The 19,433-nt window shown below is 36.3% G+C and overlaps 2 protein-coding genes across 2 annotated transcripts; one reads left to right on the top strand and one right to left on the bottom strand.

Annotated features, from left to right (window-relative positions):
• The first annotated feature begins 753 nt into the window (after nt 1–753).
• ankrd66 (ankyrin repeat domain 66) lies at nt 754–5,125 on the top strand. The gene is given in 7 exon segments (XM_077238241.1): nt 754–789; nt 1,497–1,523; nt 1,525–1,550; nt 1,552–1,593; nt 4,877–4,933; nt 4,935–5,030; nt 5,032–5,125. Coding segments are annotated over 7 exon segments (378 nt in total).
• Nucleotides 5,126–5,623: 498 nt separating this feature from the next.
• Nucleotides 5,624–19,129, bottom strand: adgrf3a (adhesion G protein-coupled receptor F3a). Its single transcript, XM_077238776.1, has 18 exons — nt 19,020–19,129; nt 17,757–17,824; nt 17,651–17,663; nt 17,395–17,532; nt 16,924–17,073; nt 16,725–16,840; nt 16,118–16,176; nt 15,891–16,000; nt 14,552–14,767; nt 12,869–13,105; nt 12,598–12,750; nt 9,723–9,904; nt 9,456–9,641; nt 6,989–8,287; nt 6,631–6,672; nt 6,407–6,445; nt 6,204–6,284; nt 5,624–6,121 (listed from the first exon to the last, which is right to left on the bottom strand). Exons 1-17 carry the CDS (start codon nt 19,045–19,047, stop codon nt 6,222–6,224), a joined length of 3,099 nt encoding a protein of 1,032 aa, XP_077094891.1. The 5' UTR covers nt 19,048–19,129; the 3' UTR covers nt 5,624–6,121; nt 6,204–6,221.
• Between the last annotated feature and the right edge of the window lie 304 nt (nt 19,130–19,433).

Genomic DNA, 19,433 nt, shown 5'->3' with positions numbered 1-19,433 from the left:
ATGTAGGGCGGCGCTTTATTTCATCCTTCGGGAATTGATTGGATCATTGGAGGTTGGGCGTTGCTAACAAAATGGAGGCAGATTTGAATTCCAGTTTACAGTCAGTTGTGGAGGATTTCTCTCCACCGGACTCACAATCTTAACCCTCCCATGAAGCATTTTTAATTGAGAAACCTGACGATGAGAACGAGGACCAGCAGCCAAATTTTCCGGAATCACCCCATATTTATGAGCCTCCCGCGAACCAATATGAGCTGACTGATAGTCACGCCCTCTAGTAATAGATTTTAACCGGAAGAGAAGTCGTTTCGAGTGGAGTGGGGAGGGAAGGGAAACGTATTTGATTAAATATTATAAGGGTACATGTGCACAGATAAATCATTTATAATAAATACTACAATATTACATAAATACGAATGGTAAAATTTAATGTCATGATGACTTTAAAGGTTGTATCAGCGATTTCAGGCCCAAAAAATGCCCAAACGATCACATTGATCTAATCTTTCCTAACGATCCGCTAGCTGCCCGCCCCATAAGCAGTCTGTCAAAAAAACGCGTCTCTGTAGGCAGCCTAGGCTCTGAGATCTGCACACAAAAACAATTGGTTTCACCAACCACTCAAAACCAAAATAAAGTGTTCCAACCAATCACCGACAGGGGGTGGGGTGTTGTGAGATTTTGTGCTCGTGCGACTGCACGCAAAGTCGGAGCTGAAGAAGCCAGCGTCTATCAACGAAAGAGAAATTAAACATGCCTGACTCAATCCCCAAGAGGAGGTGGAGGAGGGTTAGGGCGAGGAATACAATCGTGTTTATTCCAAGACACGAATAGTTAAGAAATGCGCGTGCATGATAGTTTTTTGCATGATGCACGAAACGGAAGGGAGGGGCGAGCTAACTAGGTTTTTCTGGGATCTCGCTTCAAACACAAACAGAAGTAACGTCACCCACAATCGCTGATACAACCGTTAAGCGTGTCTCAAATTAACGCATGAGACAAACGAGGTTATTTTTCGAGGGGGCGCAATTCGGCTCAAACCCTTCGTCTAACAGTATTCAGATTCAGATTTTTATGCGTTGTAAATTTACAAATATTTTACTGGTGTTTGACAGCCATTTGTGATCACTAGGATTGTAGGATTTCTCTGATTTGGTCTATAAAGATCTGCGCTGAGACAAGTAGCCGGTATCACATGAAAACGACGTCTACGCGCTGTGTAACTTATTCTGAACAGTAATGTAAAGACTGTGAAATATTGATAGACATATAATTAAAATTATACACTGACTAGTTTAAATATAGATTATTTTATTTAGATGTTTGTTTATACAGCTGTTTCTAGAGAAAAAACAGCATTGGTCGCGTTGCTGTGGCAACAGGTTGCAAGTCTTCCATGATGTAGCCTACTAGCGCAAACCGCAATGAGAGCGTGTACACCGAGTTACAGTTTCGAGATTTCAACATTTTTAATGTACCTGATTAAAAAATGACAGTTTCATCAGGCAGCAGCTGCTGTTGATTTATGATCTAGTAGAAGAAATTGTGAAAAAATTAATGTGACCCTAATCAGAACTGAAACAAGAAGACACCGTTTCACTGTGCCATTCTAAATGACTTTACTTGCCCGATCATTATTATAACTTAAACGTATTAGCAGGGGCGTCGCTAGGCCCTTTTTAGGGGGGCTTCTGCCTAGCCTATTATGCAAAATTCACGTTTACATGGTGTTTGAACATAAATGTGTGTTGGCAGTATGTGAGCAAAACCACCCTAGAATAAAAATCCACCCAGTGTTTTTTTTTTTACAATCTCAATAAATCATAAGCACTGTCTCAGAACGAGCTGTTCTAAGGCCCCGTCCACACTACTGCGTTTTCGTTTAAAAACGGAGACCTTTTGCTACGTTTGCACCTCCCGTCCACACTAAAACGGGAAAAACGGAGAAGTTTAGAAACGCTGCAGCTCCGTTTTTCGTTTTGAATCTCTGGAGGGCGTTTTAGTGTAGACGGGACAAAACGGAGGAGTTTAGAAACGATGACGTAGAAGGTCACGCTCGGCTCTATGATTGGGTGTCATCACCCATGACGTATCCTTCCCTGATTCGTCAGCCACCCATCACATGTCCCGTCACCGGAAGAAAACAAACAAAAACATCCTGGACTACGTAGCTGATGTTAGTGAGTGCAACATGGATAACGAATTACAAGCGTTACTGACTTTGATGTCTTTGTTAGCAGCTGTTGTGCAAGCAAATTCTGCATTTTACAATGCTATAACTGCCTACATGCGCCGGAGGCAAACTATTATTCGAGCGATCTATGACAATTCCCGTGTGCAGCGGCGGTCCATGAAAAGAAATCTCTGGTCTTCGACATTTTCTAATCATTGCAGAGGTAGCTAACGTTACTTGCTTCCTCATCAAATCTGAGGAATAGTCCATCCGTTTCCTGTTTACACCGGCACGCGCATGCACAGTGTTGGAGAATGGTCACGTGATCCGAGTTTTCAGTCGTTTTAATGTGGACGGAGATCAATTCTAATACGCAGCTAAAACGCTGGTGTGGACGGAGATCGTTTTCGTTTTAATTCTCCGTTTTTAAACGAAAACGCAGTAGTGTGGACGGGGCCTAAGATTCGGCTCAGTGTGACGTAGAATTGAGCAAGCCCCACCGACGTGGTTTGATTGACACTGTGGTTTTGGCATAGACCCCGCCCTCGGTGATCTGTACACCATCCTCCATTGTTTCAATGACAAGCCGGTGTTCTGACGATTTGTGCTGCCTTGTCGAAAATGTCTCCTAAGAAACATAAGTGTTCTGTTGTGGGATGTAATAATGTTCATAGTAGTTTTCACTTACTTCCGACATCAGAGCCACTGAAAACCAGTGGATGGATTTTATTTAGGAAGGAAAGGCGCCACTTAAACTTCCAACTGTTTTGTGAACGAGGGTCAATTCAAAGCAGGTCTTGCTTCAAAGTTAATCCTCAAGTGTGGATCGTTGCCTACTGTTCACGATCCAACTTCACCTCCAGTAGAAGTAAGTGTATTTTATGATTTTTGAGCAAATAGTCATTTCAGAACTATTGACAATTGTATACTATACTATACTACCTGTATACTAAACTATACTGACAATTTCGATGTCAGCCAATTCAACAACAAATGCGTCTAAAGTTGTCGTCGTCGCAGGATGTCTGTGTAATAATTTAAACCTTGTTTGTAGTTTGGCCACACGTTTATAAATATGTTTTAAAGATATTGTATTAAAAACTGTGCATGTTTTCTGTAAAGACAAGACATCAAAATTGCTGTTTCATCTGTCTTGTAACCTTCCATACAACAAACAGCGTCAGACAGTTTTGACACAAATTATTTTTTGCAACAATTACAAATGTAAATAAATGAATACTTGTTCTATCTCCCTGCAGCATATATATTTTCTTGTTCTGTAGCCATCTTCTCACATTTCCCACATAAGCACCTGTACGACAAGTAATGTAAACATGACGCAACATGTCCCTCGCATAAATGAAATTTCGTTTGTACGTAGCAAACGTTATCACAGTATTTGTGTTTGTAGTTTCAAAAAATTGCGCCAATGTTATCACAGTTTGTGTGTGTGTGTGTGTTGCACATCCATAATTGCAAAGGGGAGGCGATTACAACTCTATAAGTACATAAATGTATCAAATAACCATTCCGAGACGTCCTGGTCTTTTCTCATTTTTGTTTCTTCCGGAGTCTCTTCATCATCTGGGTCTGATTCCGGTTCAAACGTGTACGGCTGAATGCCATACAAAACAGCGGGTCTCTCTCTAAACCGACTGTTTATTGCCATCGGTTTGCAAGTTATGCCCTCATCCGAAGGCAGGGCGGGGATATGCAGCTCATTTACATTTAAGGTGGTACACACAAAAACAGCTCTTTTTAAAACAGGCCCTAAAAATGACATTTTCAAATGGTTATAATAAATTAATTGTGGGGTATTTTGTCCTGAAACTTCACAAATACATTCTGGGGACACCCGAGACCAATATTACATCTTGTAAAAAGGGGCATAATAGGTGCCCTTTAAAAACGTCTTGAAATGCACATATCAGAGAAATAAAAAATTTGAACCCCCTACCAACCTCAAATTTAGGACCTCTTTGATTATAAAGCCCTGTCTATGGCCCTGTAACGTTATTAGGCATAAGATCAATAATGAAATGTGTAGCCTACATATTGTGAATGCATTTAATAAACTTAATTACCTAGCTTTAGTAGCTTTTAGTAAATAAATGCGTCTGAGAAAATGATTCATAGGCAAAATCAGTTGACCCTATGTTTACTTTCTTCACTGACAGACAAAAATGAAAAGCCTATATCAGTCTAAGCTCAGCTTTAGGAGGGGAAGAGACAGGGCAAGATAAAAACAAAGAGAAAAAGACTGTGATGCTGATGAGGAGAGAAAAATAATCAGCTGCCCACTGACATGGTTTTAAAGCTGCAATTTGTTTGGCCTTCAAAACATCTTAAAATATGTAGATCAGAGAAATCAAAAGTTTCTCGGGGAAACCCAGAACCCCCCTATCTGCCCTACCTCACATTTGGGACCACAGTGATTATTAAACCCTGCCTTTGCATGGTAATGAAACTGGTTAATAGTGAGCATTAGATCCTAAACTAAAGTGTTACCTTTTTTATATTAAAAAAAAAAAAAAATCATACCCTCATTGGGGGCTTAGTCCCACTAAAATGAAAATCCTTGTGACGCCCCTGCGTATTAGTGCTAGTGTAGACTAGTAGTGTGACTCAGAAGGTCATGAAAGTTAATGTTGAAGTGAAGTGTGATGCTTAATGTCATGATTCACCCAGTTGTGTGATGCTAAGCCTAAACTCTGATATTGGCTAAGGCCAAACAGAAGTGGTTCGGATACTGATTGAAAATGGATAATGGATGGACGGCTGCACACTTTGCAGCGGAGTGTGGAAGACTAGCAGTACGACTCCTGCATTTCCTCCATGCACCTGTGGACAAGGAGGACTTCTTGGGATAAACCTGTCAAGATTGCTCCAATCTAGGCTTTGCATAAAGATTGCGTTTGTTTTCTTGAAAAGTATGATGATTTTTGCCTTTAGTAGATTTTTTTACCCTCAAATTGCCCATTACAATTTTCTCATCCAGTTATGCGTTTATGACTTCATTAAATATCCTACTATTGATTAAATGATTTGTTCAGATGTAGATTTAAAAGCAAGATGTCCATGAGCAGAAGTGTGGATAGCACTTAATTTTCTATGTACATACTAGACTACTTATTATAGTAGCCTTAGTTCAGAAAACAAAACAGTATACCCATTGTAATGCGTTTCATATAATCAGTTCTTCTTGGATTGACTCCTAGAATTAGAATTCAAATAAAGTTTGTACACACTTTATATTATTTTTCTGGTATTTTCTGTTCTATGTTCTCTTGATGTGTGGACTAGATTTGTGGTTACTGTAGGCTGTGAGATGCTAAGCATTTAATAACGTTGGGCAGAGATTGAGAGCAGAGACTATTAGCAAATATGATGATACTGATGATGAAGAATGGGAACAGGAGTGAAAAGAAATCAGACTGCTAGAAAAAAACAAGTAATTAAAAAGTAGGTTTTATTATATCATGAGAGCAAACATACATACATATGTGCTTTATTTGCTGTGCATCTAAATTAAATGTAAAAAATAAAGAAAAGAAAGCATTGACAATAACATTGCATGCCAAAATTCATATTCAACTACGACTCACCAGTTTTATATGTATACCAAGTAGGCTATATAGATAGACATTAAAGCATTAATATACTTGCATGAATATACATACAATTAAATATACCATTTTTGAAAAGAAAAATTAGTCATTCGCTGACAGAAATCTAAATACAGTCATAATAAACTACCATGGCTACATTGATATTCATTATCCTCTGAAGTACAATATCATAAATGTACAGTGTTTAAGAAAACAATCTTTTTTATAGCTATTTTAATCTGCATAGAATGTGACAAATTCATCCATGAAAAGTTTCCTTGTATTCCATGTTTTCTCTTTCGGTACTTCTAGAATTCACCGACTAAACCATTCACACATACTGATTTGGGATAAAAACAACATTAGAACAAAATATGTAGACACAAAATAAAAATATTCTCAAGAACACAAATGTAACTTACCTTTAATCTTTCCAATCTTTATTTATTTTTAACTGAATATGTCGCTTTGGTTGAGCTTTCACTTTTAGAATGTGCTGATTGCTAATGTAAGAACATGTGAGAATATTAGCTCTGTGTTACTATATGTATATTATTTTATAATATTTGTGTTTGCGATGTATTTTGCATCTGTAAAAGTGTATATTTCCCTTGCACGCACTAACCTTGGAACCTCTGAAACGCTTCCGAAGTGCATCACGAACCTTTGGAGAAAATCAAATATGCACATTTTGAGCATTACTCTAAGGGTTTTATAGACTGAAATCTTGTGATAGCAAATTTGTTCCGTAATGGTCCAGTTAGCAAAATGAAAGTGTTTCAAATGTTATATTTTCTGCCTTAATTCCTAAAAACAATCATATTGAGGGCACGTAGTAGGCATAGTTACCTTTTTCTCTCCAACGCAGTTTGTCAGCAGTATGAAAAAGCCCTGTAATAAAATACAATAAGATATTTTAAAGTACAAGCATGAATGCACTCACTATGAGTACATAAATACAAATTAGAATATCCTGTAAAAGTTATAATTTTGATGATTATGGCTTACAGCTTATAAAAAAAAAATTCAAAATACAGAAAAGTCAGCCCTTGAAAAGTATAATCATGCATATATGTATGTAGCTATATATACTAAATATATTAGTTTGACCTTTTAATTTGAATTACTGAAATACACAAACTTTTGTACGATATTCTAGTTTTTCGAGTTTCACCTGTAGATAAAGTGTTTGATTCTTGACCCTCACCTGTAGTGAATTGAGTACTGTAAATGTGTAGTTCACGATTTGGGCCCAAGGTGTTTCTGTAAGGTCAAGATCCATTATAAAAAATCCAAAGATCCAAGTTATTCCGAGGACAGGACTTAGGAAGACTATTGTCTTAATCATGCTCTTGGCAACATCCTTTTCGTCCCTCGCCTTTGCCTCTGACACAGTAGGGGTTACTATCTTCATGATCACCACAACCAAGGTGAACAAGTTTATAAACACAATAGTTCCGACAGGAAGGATAAAAGCATAGAGGGAGCCCTTCAACGTACCCTTATAAACGAGCCAGCAAGTCTTTGTGGAATAGTATACTTCAGCTTTACCATTTTCGAATGCAATAAAGGTTACTGCCACACATAATATTGGGCATACGTAACCAAGAGTGATAGACAATCCCCAAAACACCTTTTTCCGCAGATGGTCAAAGACAAATATTATTTGGTGAAGAATCACAAAACTCAAGCACAGCATCCAGAAGAAGACGGCTAGGAAAAAAAGGTGTTTGACTACTGTGAGGATGGAGCACCAGTTTCCTAGGATCTTAGGGTTAGCTGATGCTAAAAATCCACAGTGTGCAATCAGCAAGCATAAACAGATGTTGAACATGGCTACATGCCGAAAATTGGAGATGTCTGACTTTACAACTGTATCCCATATCAGAATCTCAATGATTAAACACAGAACAAGCGAAATTATTGATATTCCTAAACCAATGTAGGTCAGTTCCTCCATGTAGGGAAGTGTCACTTCATTTTTGGCCATCAGTATGGTGAACGCAGAGTTGTGGTCACATGTGCATAACTCTGGATCGTTCACACCACCCCATTTACACCCTTCATCAGACCACTCTGTCTTATTTTCATCCCAGAAAACACAATACATATAATGATTTGGGAGTCTGTTTTTAGAATATTCAAACTTCAGAACAACTTGAGTCAGATTGGTATTATTTACAGCGGTAACTGACAAGATGGTGGTCTCTGAGGTGGCGTTTTCTTGCAACTCGGGTTGTGGTAAAATTTGATGAATGTTCCGCAATCCTACGACTTTAACCCCATTGCCTGCGTCGACGCTGGCACCGAAGAAGCTGCAATTGCCATTACAGAGCTGCAGTTTAACATTGTCAGACTCGTGAAGAACATCCGAGGACAGATTTGTGATGACCACCATTTTCTCAATAGTTTGTAGATATATTACAGATAAATTTGTTTTGTTGTTTTCAGGGTTATTCCAGGCTTTTATATCGTTCAAAACATTGCTTAGAGAGCTGACCAAGTCCTGCAATGTAAAAACAAGAAAGTGAAATGCGATTATGACTTTGAACAGAGGAATTTGATTAACTGTCATTTTGAATGAATGATGAATTGAAGTGAAAGGGACTTTACATGCTACAAGATAAATATACTGTAATCATACAAATGAAAATGATAGACATCAGTTTTGTCTAAACATTTCCAGGGTTGACCGCCATGGTGACAAAGTATCTAAACATTTTGACCAGTACAGCTCACACAGTGGATATATATTTTTTAATTTTGGTGGAATTGGCCAAGTTTTGAAGCATGAAGTAAATGTTTTTGGGTGAGTTTAATACATTTTGCAGACATGCAATAGAGTCCCATAAACCAATTGTGATGATAATTGCACTTACAAATTTTAAGACTGTAACATATTTTAGATGTTTGCCAATTTGAGAAGTTCTATGACATTTGTTTTCACATGGGTTGTTACTCCATCAATATATTGTAATAGATCAGAAAAAATAACCCTGTTCCTGAAATGGAAATGTTTAGATGTGGGTCAATTTAGGGTTGGGTACAGAACTCGGTACTTTGAAAAGACACCAACCGAATTAGGTCGGTACTATGGAGTATCGATTCATATTAAATCAATCGTGCCAAATTTCGGTACATGAGAACGCATCTGGGCGTGAGAGTAAGACAGTTAAATATGAATCTTGCATGCTGTCATGAATGCATGAACTTCATCTCCAATTTCTCTTCCATGTTTTAATTTTAACAGTATAAAGCTCAGTTGTGCAGCATGTTGCTTAACAAAGAGTTTAAATTCATATGATTGAAAGATAAATTAAATTAATGTTTTATGTCTTCATTTGATTACCAGAAAAACAAAATATTTCATGAAATAAATGAATATATATATATATATATATATATATATATATATATATATATATATATATATATATATATATATATATATATATAGGAAATGGTTGTTTTTATGAATATACAAACATTACAGACAGCGACCAAGGCAGCTCTGGCATAATGTCAATAACAGTTATTGAGGTAAACATGACTAAAGTACCGAAAAAAGGGTACCGTTAAAATGTGAATGTGAACTCTAGGTCAAATTTTACTAAAGGTTTAAAGAATTAAAAATTAATAAGAAGGTTAGAAATCTAGAGAGAAAATATACTTACAGGTAGGACAGTATCGTTCCAGAAATTTAACTGGCGTTGAGATATATTATTCATGAGATCGAAAATATTGACAGATGCATTAATATTTGCATATGCGTTGAATGTATCGCTGGCTGTCGATCCCTTTAGGCGTGCGAAAATTCCTTTTGCATCGTCCTTAATGAAGCCAATACCTTTATTGAATTCCTGTTATTATGAAGATAAAAAAAATCAAGAAAATCTGGCCAGCAATGAGTAATGGGTAAATGAATACCAAAAGAGTGATACCTCTATATCCGTTTGAATGCCATGCAGATCCTCATCCACACAAGAAGAAATTTCTTGTCCCCATTTGATGCCATTGCATGCTCTCGTTTTCAAACCAACAGCTTTCATACAATTCATGCTGGCCGTGTAATTGCTTTTTGTGTTGGGCCAGACATCTTCTCCTTGACAGTATGTTGACAAGGCTGTATTGAGGAATGAAAACTACAGATTTTGTTTTTCTCGTCATTTTTCTTTACACAATTATAAATCAGAAAACATTCACTAGGTTTTAGTAAGTATAATATGCATCTGTTTGGAATTAGCAAATTAATGCAGCTGTTCACCGGTCTTCAATAGCATTACTTCACTCAAAAATTTAATTTGTGTCCCCATTTAATCACCATAATGCTGTTACAAACTTGAATGACTTTCTTCCCAGGACTTTCTTTTAAATATATGTGACCAGTCACGGAAACTAGGGACACAAGTCGGTTCTGGGGCATTTTGAGTTATTCATAGATTCTGAGAGTGTAATATCCAAGCTTTCCAACGATGTGTAACATGTGGAAATCTGATAATATTTGGAGAAGTTGTGGCCATTTTAAAGTAGGCACTTAAAAAAGCTCAAAGAGGAGAAAACGAGCTAAAGATTGTGCAGTTCTCACCTGTCTCTGCTGCTGGGGGTGACAATAGGGCTCATTTACATCTCATTTAGATAAGCCATACCCCCTGTAAAGCTCCTCCATGTGCTTTACAGCTTTTTTTACACTTCGAATGAGTGCACTTCTGCCGCACTAGGCGAAAAACAAACAATTGTGCTGCCCCTCTATTTGCAACGTACCAGCAACAACACACAAAGACCAATAATGCCATATAGCCTGCATATAACGCGAAACCAGCAACAACACATAAAGACCAATATGCCATATACATATAACGCAAAACCAGCAACAACACAAAAAGACCAATATGCCATATACATACAGTATAACGCAAAACCAGCAACAACACACAAAGACCAATATGCCATATACATATAACGCAAAACCAACAACAACAAACAAAGACCAATAAGCCATAGGCCTACATATAGCGCAAATAGTACGCAACGCTCGTGTGCCCAAAATGTCAACAATATTAAAGTTTATGTAGGAGGCAAATGCCTGCTGGCATTTTTCTTTAAGCAGTCATTTCTGCAATTTTCCAAATAATCACATTTCACCTCCTCAAATTACTGTTGCAAATCTCTTTACACCACTTTCTTATGTGCGTATACACACACAAATGAAATGTCCGCAAGCACATTATATCATCAGCAGGTTCAGCATCTTAAATAACGACTAAAGAGCAAATGAAGCTTAACTTACATTTCAGAAACACGCACGGCAGGCCTTCATCGCAGCAGCAAAGGTCTTAACTGCATCCTCTATTTCGATTCTCCGTCACATATGAAACAGCCAGCCACCGCTGTCAGCGAGCCGAGCCGCCGTATTGAAGCACTGAGGGCGCGCGCGCTGCGCCCATACCTCCGGTTCAGTTTCCCGAGCCCACGAAGTGCGGCGAAAACATTTTCGGTGTAACTGCCAGACGGTTCATCTCGTCTGCGACAATCTTTACGGCATCCATCTTCATTGAATTTTGATATCAGAGAGAGCTGGCCAGAGCACAGCATAATAAGTAGCCATGTGGTTGACTTGGAGGGCGGGGGCAAAAGCGCCGGGTTATTCAGTATGGAAATACACACAGACAATGACACGCCCCGCCCCTACTGCATGATAGAATCTCCGAAAACAAGCCGATTTCAACCTCAAAATGTAAGCTTTTAAATATACCAATACTGCTATCTCAAACATGGAGAGGCTTCTTCGTGATTTCAATTAACAGATTCTCCAAAAAATTGAAAATCACCAATTTTGAAAAAAAACTCTTCTTTCTCATTTTGCTCGAAAGTTGTGCTGCCGACTTGTGTCCCTGGTTTCTGTGACGGGTCACATATAATATCCTAGCCACTCTTTTCTTAAAGTGAAAGTGAAATTTTAAAATGACAAAAAAGCACCACAACAGTAATTCCAAGTCATACTATAGCTTTATGTAATGAACAGACTGTGTTGACAGAATAATGACTTATGCTGTCATATGGATTCGGACATTTTTGGAGCTATTAAAAAAAAACCTATTATATGGAAAAGACTGCCCAAAGTGTCCTTCACAATTCTCCAAAGAAAAGAAAAAGTCATACAGGTATTTGTATGAAAGCCCATTTCCACCACATAAGGGTTTTGGTAAGTGACAATTATGATATAAAAAGTCAAAATGATGAGATACTAATTCATGAGATAAAAGGTTGAAATTATTAAATATTAAAAGTCAATATTTTCAACCTTTTACCCGTACTGTAATTATAACTTAGTGTCTCATAATTTCAACTTTATTTCCTAATAGTTATTTACCAACGATTGATTTTTTTCTTCTCCTTTTAGCAGAAATGGGCTTCCATAAGTTTGGACATGATGCTGAGTAAAAGATGAAGGTTGAAAGTTATTAAAATTAAAGCGCTTAACGCTGGTGATAGGGTGATATTTCTGTCATGTAAGTCTGTAAGGCAAAAAGCTTGTAAACCATGTATACATATACATATAATTCATAGGTGAAGTGGTTCATAAAAAACAAATTCCCCCAAGAGTTGTCCCAAACATGTACTTCCACCCACCACTGTTCAGACTAACATACTAGACTCATCCCCAAACTCACACTATTGGTTAAATCAATGTTGCTGTATTGGGCTGGTAGATTGTAACGTTGAAAAAAAAAAAAAATCAAACACTTCACTTGTGAATTATTTTCTGCGAATTTAAAAAATAAAGAATTAAGAAAATAGTTAAACAACAAAACTTACGTAGAATGATGGGGATCTGAACATTATTCATTCTGGTTTTGTTTGATGGAGATCTATAGTTTGTGAATGTACAGTTAACGTCAACTGTCTCTTCCTTATTTGCACAAACTATGGTCGCCTCTGCTTTGTAAGATATACGGTTGTCCTGGATTTCTAAAGAATGCAGTAATCAAGGGTGTAAAAAACATATAGATATTTATCTTTCCATCACATTGTTAATGCTGGTTGTGTTTACATTGAGAAAACAAAAATGGTAATGAGATATGCTTACCTGGATCTTTCTTTGACAAACCAGGAAGATTAGTATTCCATGTAACACTGTAATTTTCGTTGTTGTCAATAATGCTACACTCAATTTCAATTTTAACCGTTGGCGTTTTTTTTGGATCTTTACAGTTAGGAAATTGGGGGTTGCTCATGGCCTGAATTTCTGGCAAAAGTGCTACGTCCAACTGTTTACTTGCTGTGTGTTTTATGGACCCCTTTGTGTACATGCATGTAATTGTTCCTATAGATAGATAGACAGACAGACAGACTTTAATGCTGGTCAGGATTTACATTTCTCAGAGAAATCAGGAATAAATTATAACATAACTGGAAAAAGATTTGAACACTAGCTATGTTTCCATCCAATGTAGCGAATTTAACAAAATTGGAATCTACTGTAATTGCTAATAAATGTTACGCCGTTTCCATCCAAAATTTGTAACTTCCTGGGAAATTGGTGCAAAATAACTATAATAAAAATGGAAGTTCGGGGAAAGCCACTGTGGCTGTTTGACAGTGCGCATCAAAGCTTGCAGACAAAATGCAATACAAGCAGTCATGTTATCTTGTGATCAGAGGCAGATGCCTGATGTTTGGGAATGCAATCATATGAGATAGTTCTGGAAGGTCATTATACCCAACCATATTGATGACAGACTTTGCCTCACGTATTTCAGAGTGATCAAACCAACATTTAAGATGCAGAGGATTGTTCTTGTCACCCTAGCAACTGTGACAGCTGCCATTGACAAGCGGCAGTAATGTTTGTACCAGACTTTTTTGAAAGTTATATCAAAGACTATAGAATAACAGAAGACGTGTCACTTGTATTGTTTCGAATGGGGGAAAGTGCAACGCTCAATATGGCGGAATAAGTCCCGCCTTCTAAATAAGAGCCAATGGCCGATTGGTAAAGTCAGGTTTATATAGAAACAGTCAGAGGCGAGCTTCCACTGCGCATTAGCTTGATCCAGCCTGAAAATTTCAGTTTTCTGTCATGATTTGAGCGTTTTGGAAACAAAATTTATATGACAGTTGTTGTCAGATTTCATTGGTGATTTCAAATAGGAAATAAGCTTGGCGAGCAGTTTTGGAGGATATATAATAATTATATATAATTACATTTGTATCATTAGATATTTTAAGTTGAAACCAAAAGTATATTTTAAAGTTTAATCCAGAAATTTCTTTCAAAAAAAAAATTCTCATCACCAGCGTGCAACGAATTCTGGGATAGGCAAGGCCACAAAGGATTCATCTGTTGTATCCCACATTGCCCGCGAAACGAAGGACGCATTTGAAGAAGTCTTCGAATTTGGACAGCCTTCATCGCGCCGCTGTGAAGCAATAGACTTTCGAATGCGCCCTTCGAAGCCTCTGGGACGCAGATAATGGCTTTGTTTTTCATCAAAGTTTATTTGCATGTCTTCTTATTGGATAACAAAATGATCCACTTCAATTGACCACATACATTTTGTATGTGCTTTTTTAGAATTTATGCGCATCTTAGTGTTTCCATGGAGCGTTTTTTTTATGTGATAACCCAAAATTCATATAAAAATAGAAGGATGGAAACATAGCTACTGAAAAATGAACACTTTTACAGTGAAATTAGATTAAGATTATCAGATATCAGATTAAATTATCTAAATATTTAAGCATCTTAATAACATGTGCAGAAACATACCTTTCCAGCTTCCTGAAATGTCCATTAGGTTAAGAATGTCCATCCTGTTTGATGTCAACTGGGCCTCATTTCCTTCTGTGATCTCTGTTGTTTTATTCTTGACATTTGTTAAGTACCACTGTACGTGTCCGAGTGGTTCTGATGGAGTACAATTTATATTTGCAGAGGAGCCTATATCAATCGGTTTCTCCTGAGGTACTAGAATAGTGACGAGGCCTTTGGAAAAAAAATAACAAGATGTGACTGTGTAATAAACTCTTCTTTATCGCTTAACGTTGTCAAAAGTTAAATAAATAATTAGGCCTGTCGCGATAATCAATAAATCAAATAATCGCACGATAAAAAAAAATTAGCTCGATAATTTTTCCGGCCGCGATAATTTTCATTTGCATGCTTGTTTTCTCTCTCTCTCTCTCTCTCTCTCTCTCTCTCTCTCTCTCTCTCTCTCTCTCTCTCTCTCAAAGAGACTGGATGACAATATCAACGCTGACCGCCACACATTGATTTTCGAATGTTTTTTTTTAATTATTATTTTTTTTTTTTACTGAGCCTATTTACAATCGTATTTGATTGCAGAGCGCCGTAGCACGTCCCTCTCTCTCGCGCGCGCGCGCTCTTTCACCCTCATATGAGGCGACATACCGCCGTCTAGGGCTCAAATCAAACTTCATTCACGCACACATAGGCCTATATGAAACACTTGCATACACATTAAGTAGTCAAACATACATGTATACTGCTGAATGCTCAAACTCTACACACACGGGAGCGAGATGCGCGCACACAAACTCTCCACGCACAAATGAGACGCGCGCAAACACACAAACTCTCGCACACTCATATGAGACGCGAGCGCAAACACACGCACAAACTCGCTCACAAACTCAATGAGACGGAGCACACACACACACACAAACTGTCCGCGCACATACTCATATGAGACGCGAGCACACACACACACAAACTAGTGCAAATACTCATATGAGACGCTTGCTCACACAGTATATGATGCTTATGATTCTCAGTGTGAACGGAAGTCATACATGTGCATTTTTTGTTAACAGAGACAGAGTCCATTGCTTTTATTGTTTTTGGTTGTTTTTTTTTTTCATTTAAATAGTCTTTAGAAATAAAAGTTTATTGATGTTTGAAAAGGTGTACCTGCATTATTATGCCATTATCATCATTATTTTAGATGAAAATGGTCTCAGAACGACAATATTATCGTTTATGATCAATATTATCGTTTATCGCAATAATTTCTTGGACAATTTATCGTCCAGCAAAATTTGTTATCGTGACAGGCCTATAAATAATTCACAATAAATAAATAGGTTACCTGTTGTTGTCAGCTCAGAATTATTCAGTGGCCCGGTTACCTTCTCAAGCTCTTCAGATGTAACTGAACCAAGTAACTGCACCGTATAATCTACAATCACACTGCCATACCTTTAAATAAATGGGAAATGTTACTACATTTTCTGTCTTTTATCTATATCTAATGTTTTATGTGTGTAGAAAGAACAAGAAACAGTAGCTGCCAGATGTGCTTGTTATCATGATTACCTGTAACCGTTGATAATCAGAGAATCAAAATATTTCAATGTGCTGAAATGTGTCTTGAGCTAAAAGAAATTAAAACATGCATGTGAGATGTACAAACAGTATAAGTATTTCTATTGATTAAACCAAACTTTAAAAAAAATTATAATGTTTTTTGTCTTTGCAGTATGTTGCCTGTTTTTTTTTTTTACAGTTCATGTACTGTATGGACTTCTTAAAGCTGATTTGAACCTTGAAACGCAGGCCTACCACCATATACATGCAGGCAAAAGGGAATGATGACTTAGTTCATCAAATTTGCACTTTCCATGAACAGTGACTTGTAGAGGGTGCACAGTGTTACCAACACAAAGACTAAACACAATAATTACGTAATAAACATGAACTAAACAACATAAAATGTAAAACATAAAATACCATAATTAAACAAATCTGGTGAAAAGAATGTAAGAAGCACAATCTTTAATACGACATTGTGTATGAACTTAAATATATGTAATATTTATTTTCACCTTGCATGTTACTGTTAACCATTTAACTGTTACCATGATTTAAAAAAAACACAGACACATTTTTTAACAGTATTGTGTTGATTTTCAGCAGTACATACCATAGTAATTACTTGCTTTTCCTTCTCCGTGTACTCGTCTTCTTGTTTTTTGTTTGAATCACGTAATATGTCGTAATATGTGCCATTTGTCAATGTAGTAGTTCCATTAATGCTTACTGGACAAAAATAAGGGTCACTGCATTCAATAAACAGTTTCTTTCATCAAGAAATCCTGTGCCCATATCAAACAATACTCTACCTCTTTTTTCATACAGACAGACAGCAGTGTCATATTCTTTTATCATGCAGTTCTCGCCTTTGCAGCAGGCATACTTTTTGAATATGTCCTCAGACCATGTGTAATTTGTCATGCATGAACAATTCTTCTGTGACTTATTCAATGTGCAATCTGCAAACAAGTCAAGTCACCTTTATTTATATAGCGCTTTTTAAAATACAGATTGTTTCAAAGCAGCTTTACAGAGATAACAGAAAAATAATGTAACAAAGTTTGTTTCCAGAAGAAAATAGTATGTATATATATAGCTGCTCTGGAGTAAACCGTGATGTCATCGTCCAGCTCAGTTCAGTTCTTGTATAATAGCAGGCAGATCAATATTATTGTTGAACATTAAATTTAATGTTAAATTTAATATCCCCAAATAAGCAAGCCAAGCCAATGGCAAAAAAGCTGAAAAGGGGAAAACAAGCACATTCTACGTTTGTTTACCTGTTGTGCTGGTGATTTCGGTTACAATCGCAGTCCTGTTCACGTCTATTTGTTTAAGCTTTCCCAGATGATCAGTGAAATGATTATACACCAAATTCTCAAATTCAAGCTCAAGCAAGTACACCTTTGTGGAATTCTCTGGAATGAAGCATTATGACAGTATTCAGTTTGACATTCAGATGATTGATGGAAAAACACATATTATTCATTCAATAGATTATTATTGATAATGAGCAGAAAAAAATCTATATATTACCTGCCACAGCAACCTATCAATTAAAAGTGTTAAAGAGTTAATGCTCTAAGTAATAAATTGTTTGTATAACTGAAGAACTTTGAGAAAATAATAAATCTCAACCCACCTTAAAAATCAATGCCAGAAAAATGAGAATAATGCCTTTAGACAATTTCATTTTTGTGCCATCAATTTCTGGTGAATGGAACAGAACGCAGTCATTCATATGAACATGCATATGCCTTCCATCAGTGACGTCAATCAGGCAACACATTTACATTTATTCATTTATCACACACACATATATCCAAAGCGATTTACAAATGAGGAATACAATAAGAGATTCATCTTAAGGAGGCAATAGCACGAGAAGTGCTAAATGAAAGTTTCAAACATCATCCAGAAAAGAACGAACTGGAAGGGATGGTTTTAAGAAGGAGTGAAAGCAAAGTTGATTTTTTTAATTAATAAATTGACCACAACAATATGCATTCAGATACACTACCAATTTAAATTTTGGAATTTGTTTTTGAAAGAAGTCTCTCACGATCACCAAGGCTGCATTTATTTGATCAAAGATGCAGTAAAAACAGTGATATTGTGAAATATTAATACAATTTAAAATAACTGTTTTCTATTTGAATATATTCTCAAATGTGGTTTATTTCTGTGATCAAAGTTTAATTTTCAGCATCATTAGTCCATGATCTTCGGTATCACATGATCCTTCAGAAATCATTATAATATGCTGATTTTCTGCTCAAGAAATATTTTTTATTATTATCAATGTTTAAAACAGCTGCTTCATTTTTTTTTGTTGTGAAAACTATGATACACTTTAAAAAAGTGTTAAAAGTTAACACTTTAAAAAAAATTAAAAAATGTTGCAAGTTAAAAAATGTGGGGTTAAATAAGATCAAAAATAAATATTAATTATTTTATTCAGTAACAACTCAAAAGATTTCTATTTCAAATAAATGTATCTTTCTATCAAAATGGAAAAACTTTGTTTCAACTTTCTTTAACTTTTCCAACAAAGAATCCTGAAAAAATGTATCATATTTTCCACAACATTTTCAACATAATAACAAGAAACATTATTCATAATTGAGCAGCAGATAATCATATTAGAATGATTAGTTGACACTGAAGACTGGAGTAATGATGTTCAGCTTTGTCATCACAGGAATAAATTACATTTTAAATACATTCAAATAGAAAACACTTATTTTATACCGTAATAATATTTCACAATATTACTGTTTTTACTGTATTTTGGATCAAATAGATGTGAGCATAATAGACTTCTTTCAAAAACATTAAATGCGTCCTGATACATGGAGCTGAATAGAAGAAAACTGGCTAGAAACATTTAAGTGTGTTGACCTACCTCTTTGGCTTGTAAATCCTGACAGCATTATTGATCTCTGGATTCAGGCCGTAATTTAATCGCAGTGATCACTTTATTAAAAAAGTTACGAGTGTCCATACAGACAGAGTGAGAGGATGGAATGATATCCCAGTCAACGGATTTTCCCAATAAACCTCCTGATTTGCATTATTCAGGTCACATGACTCAAAAGCATCAGAGACTTTATTCAAATTATTCTCCACCATAAAAATTGGCTCCTCTTGATTAAAAATATAGCCTACTGTGTGATACACTGTAAAAAAAAAAAAGTATTGCTGGTTTAACTTTAATACAAAGCAAGAGATTGGTTTAATCAACAAAAACTCAAAATATGAGAATGTTGTGAATACGTTCACAAAGAATGTGTTTTTCCATTCCACTGCGCTACTTTTC

Source organism: Siphateles boraxobius, unplaced genomic scaffold (genome assembly GCF_051911475.1).
Source record: "Siphateles boraxobius isolate OS27281-9 unplaced genomic scaffold, OSU_SipBor_1 22, whole genome shotgun sequence".
Classification (NCBI taxonomy): Eukaryota; Metazoa; Chordata; class Actinopteri; order Cypriniformes; family Leuciscidae; genus Siphateles; species Siphateles boraxobius.
The sequence above is the reverse complement of the archived record's forward strand: the minus strand, read 5'-3'. Positions and strand labels throughout refer to the sequence as shown.

Excerpts from the sequence above, each read along its gene's own strand:
- adgrf3a (XM_077238776.1), bottom strand. The coding sequence starts at position 19,047 with ATGCTGTCAGGATTTACAAGCCAAAGAG. Across the intron at positions 16,001-16,117 it reads CTGATTATCAACGGTTACAG|GTATGGCAGTGTGATTGTAG; the intron begins GTAATCATGATA and ends ATTTATTTAAAG. Across the intron at positions 9,905-12,597 it reads TCAGATCCCCATCATTCTAC|CCTTGTCAACATACTGTCAA; the intron begins GTAAGTTTTGTT and ends TCCTCAATACAG.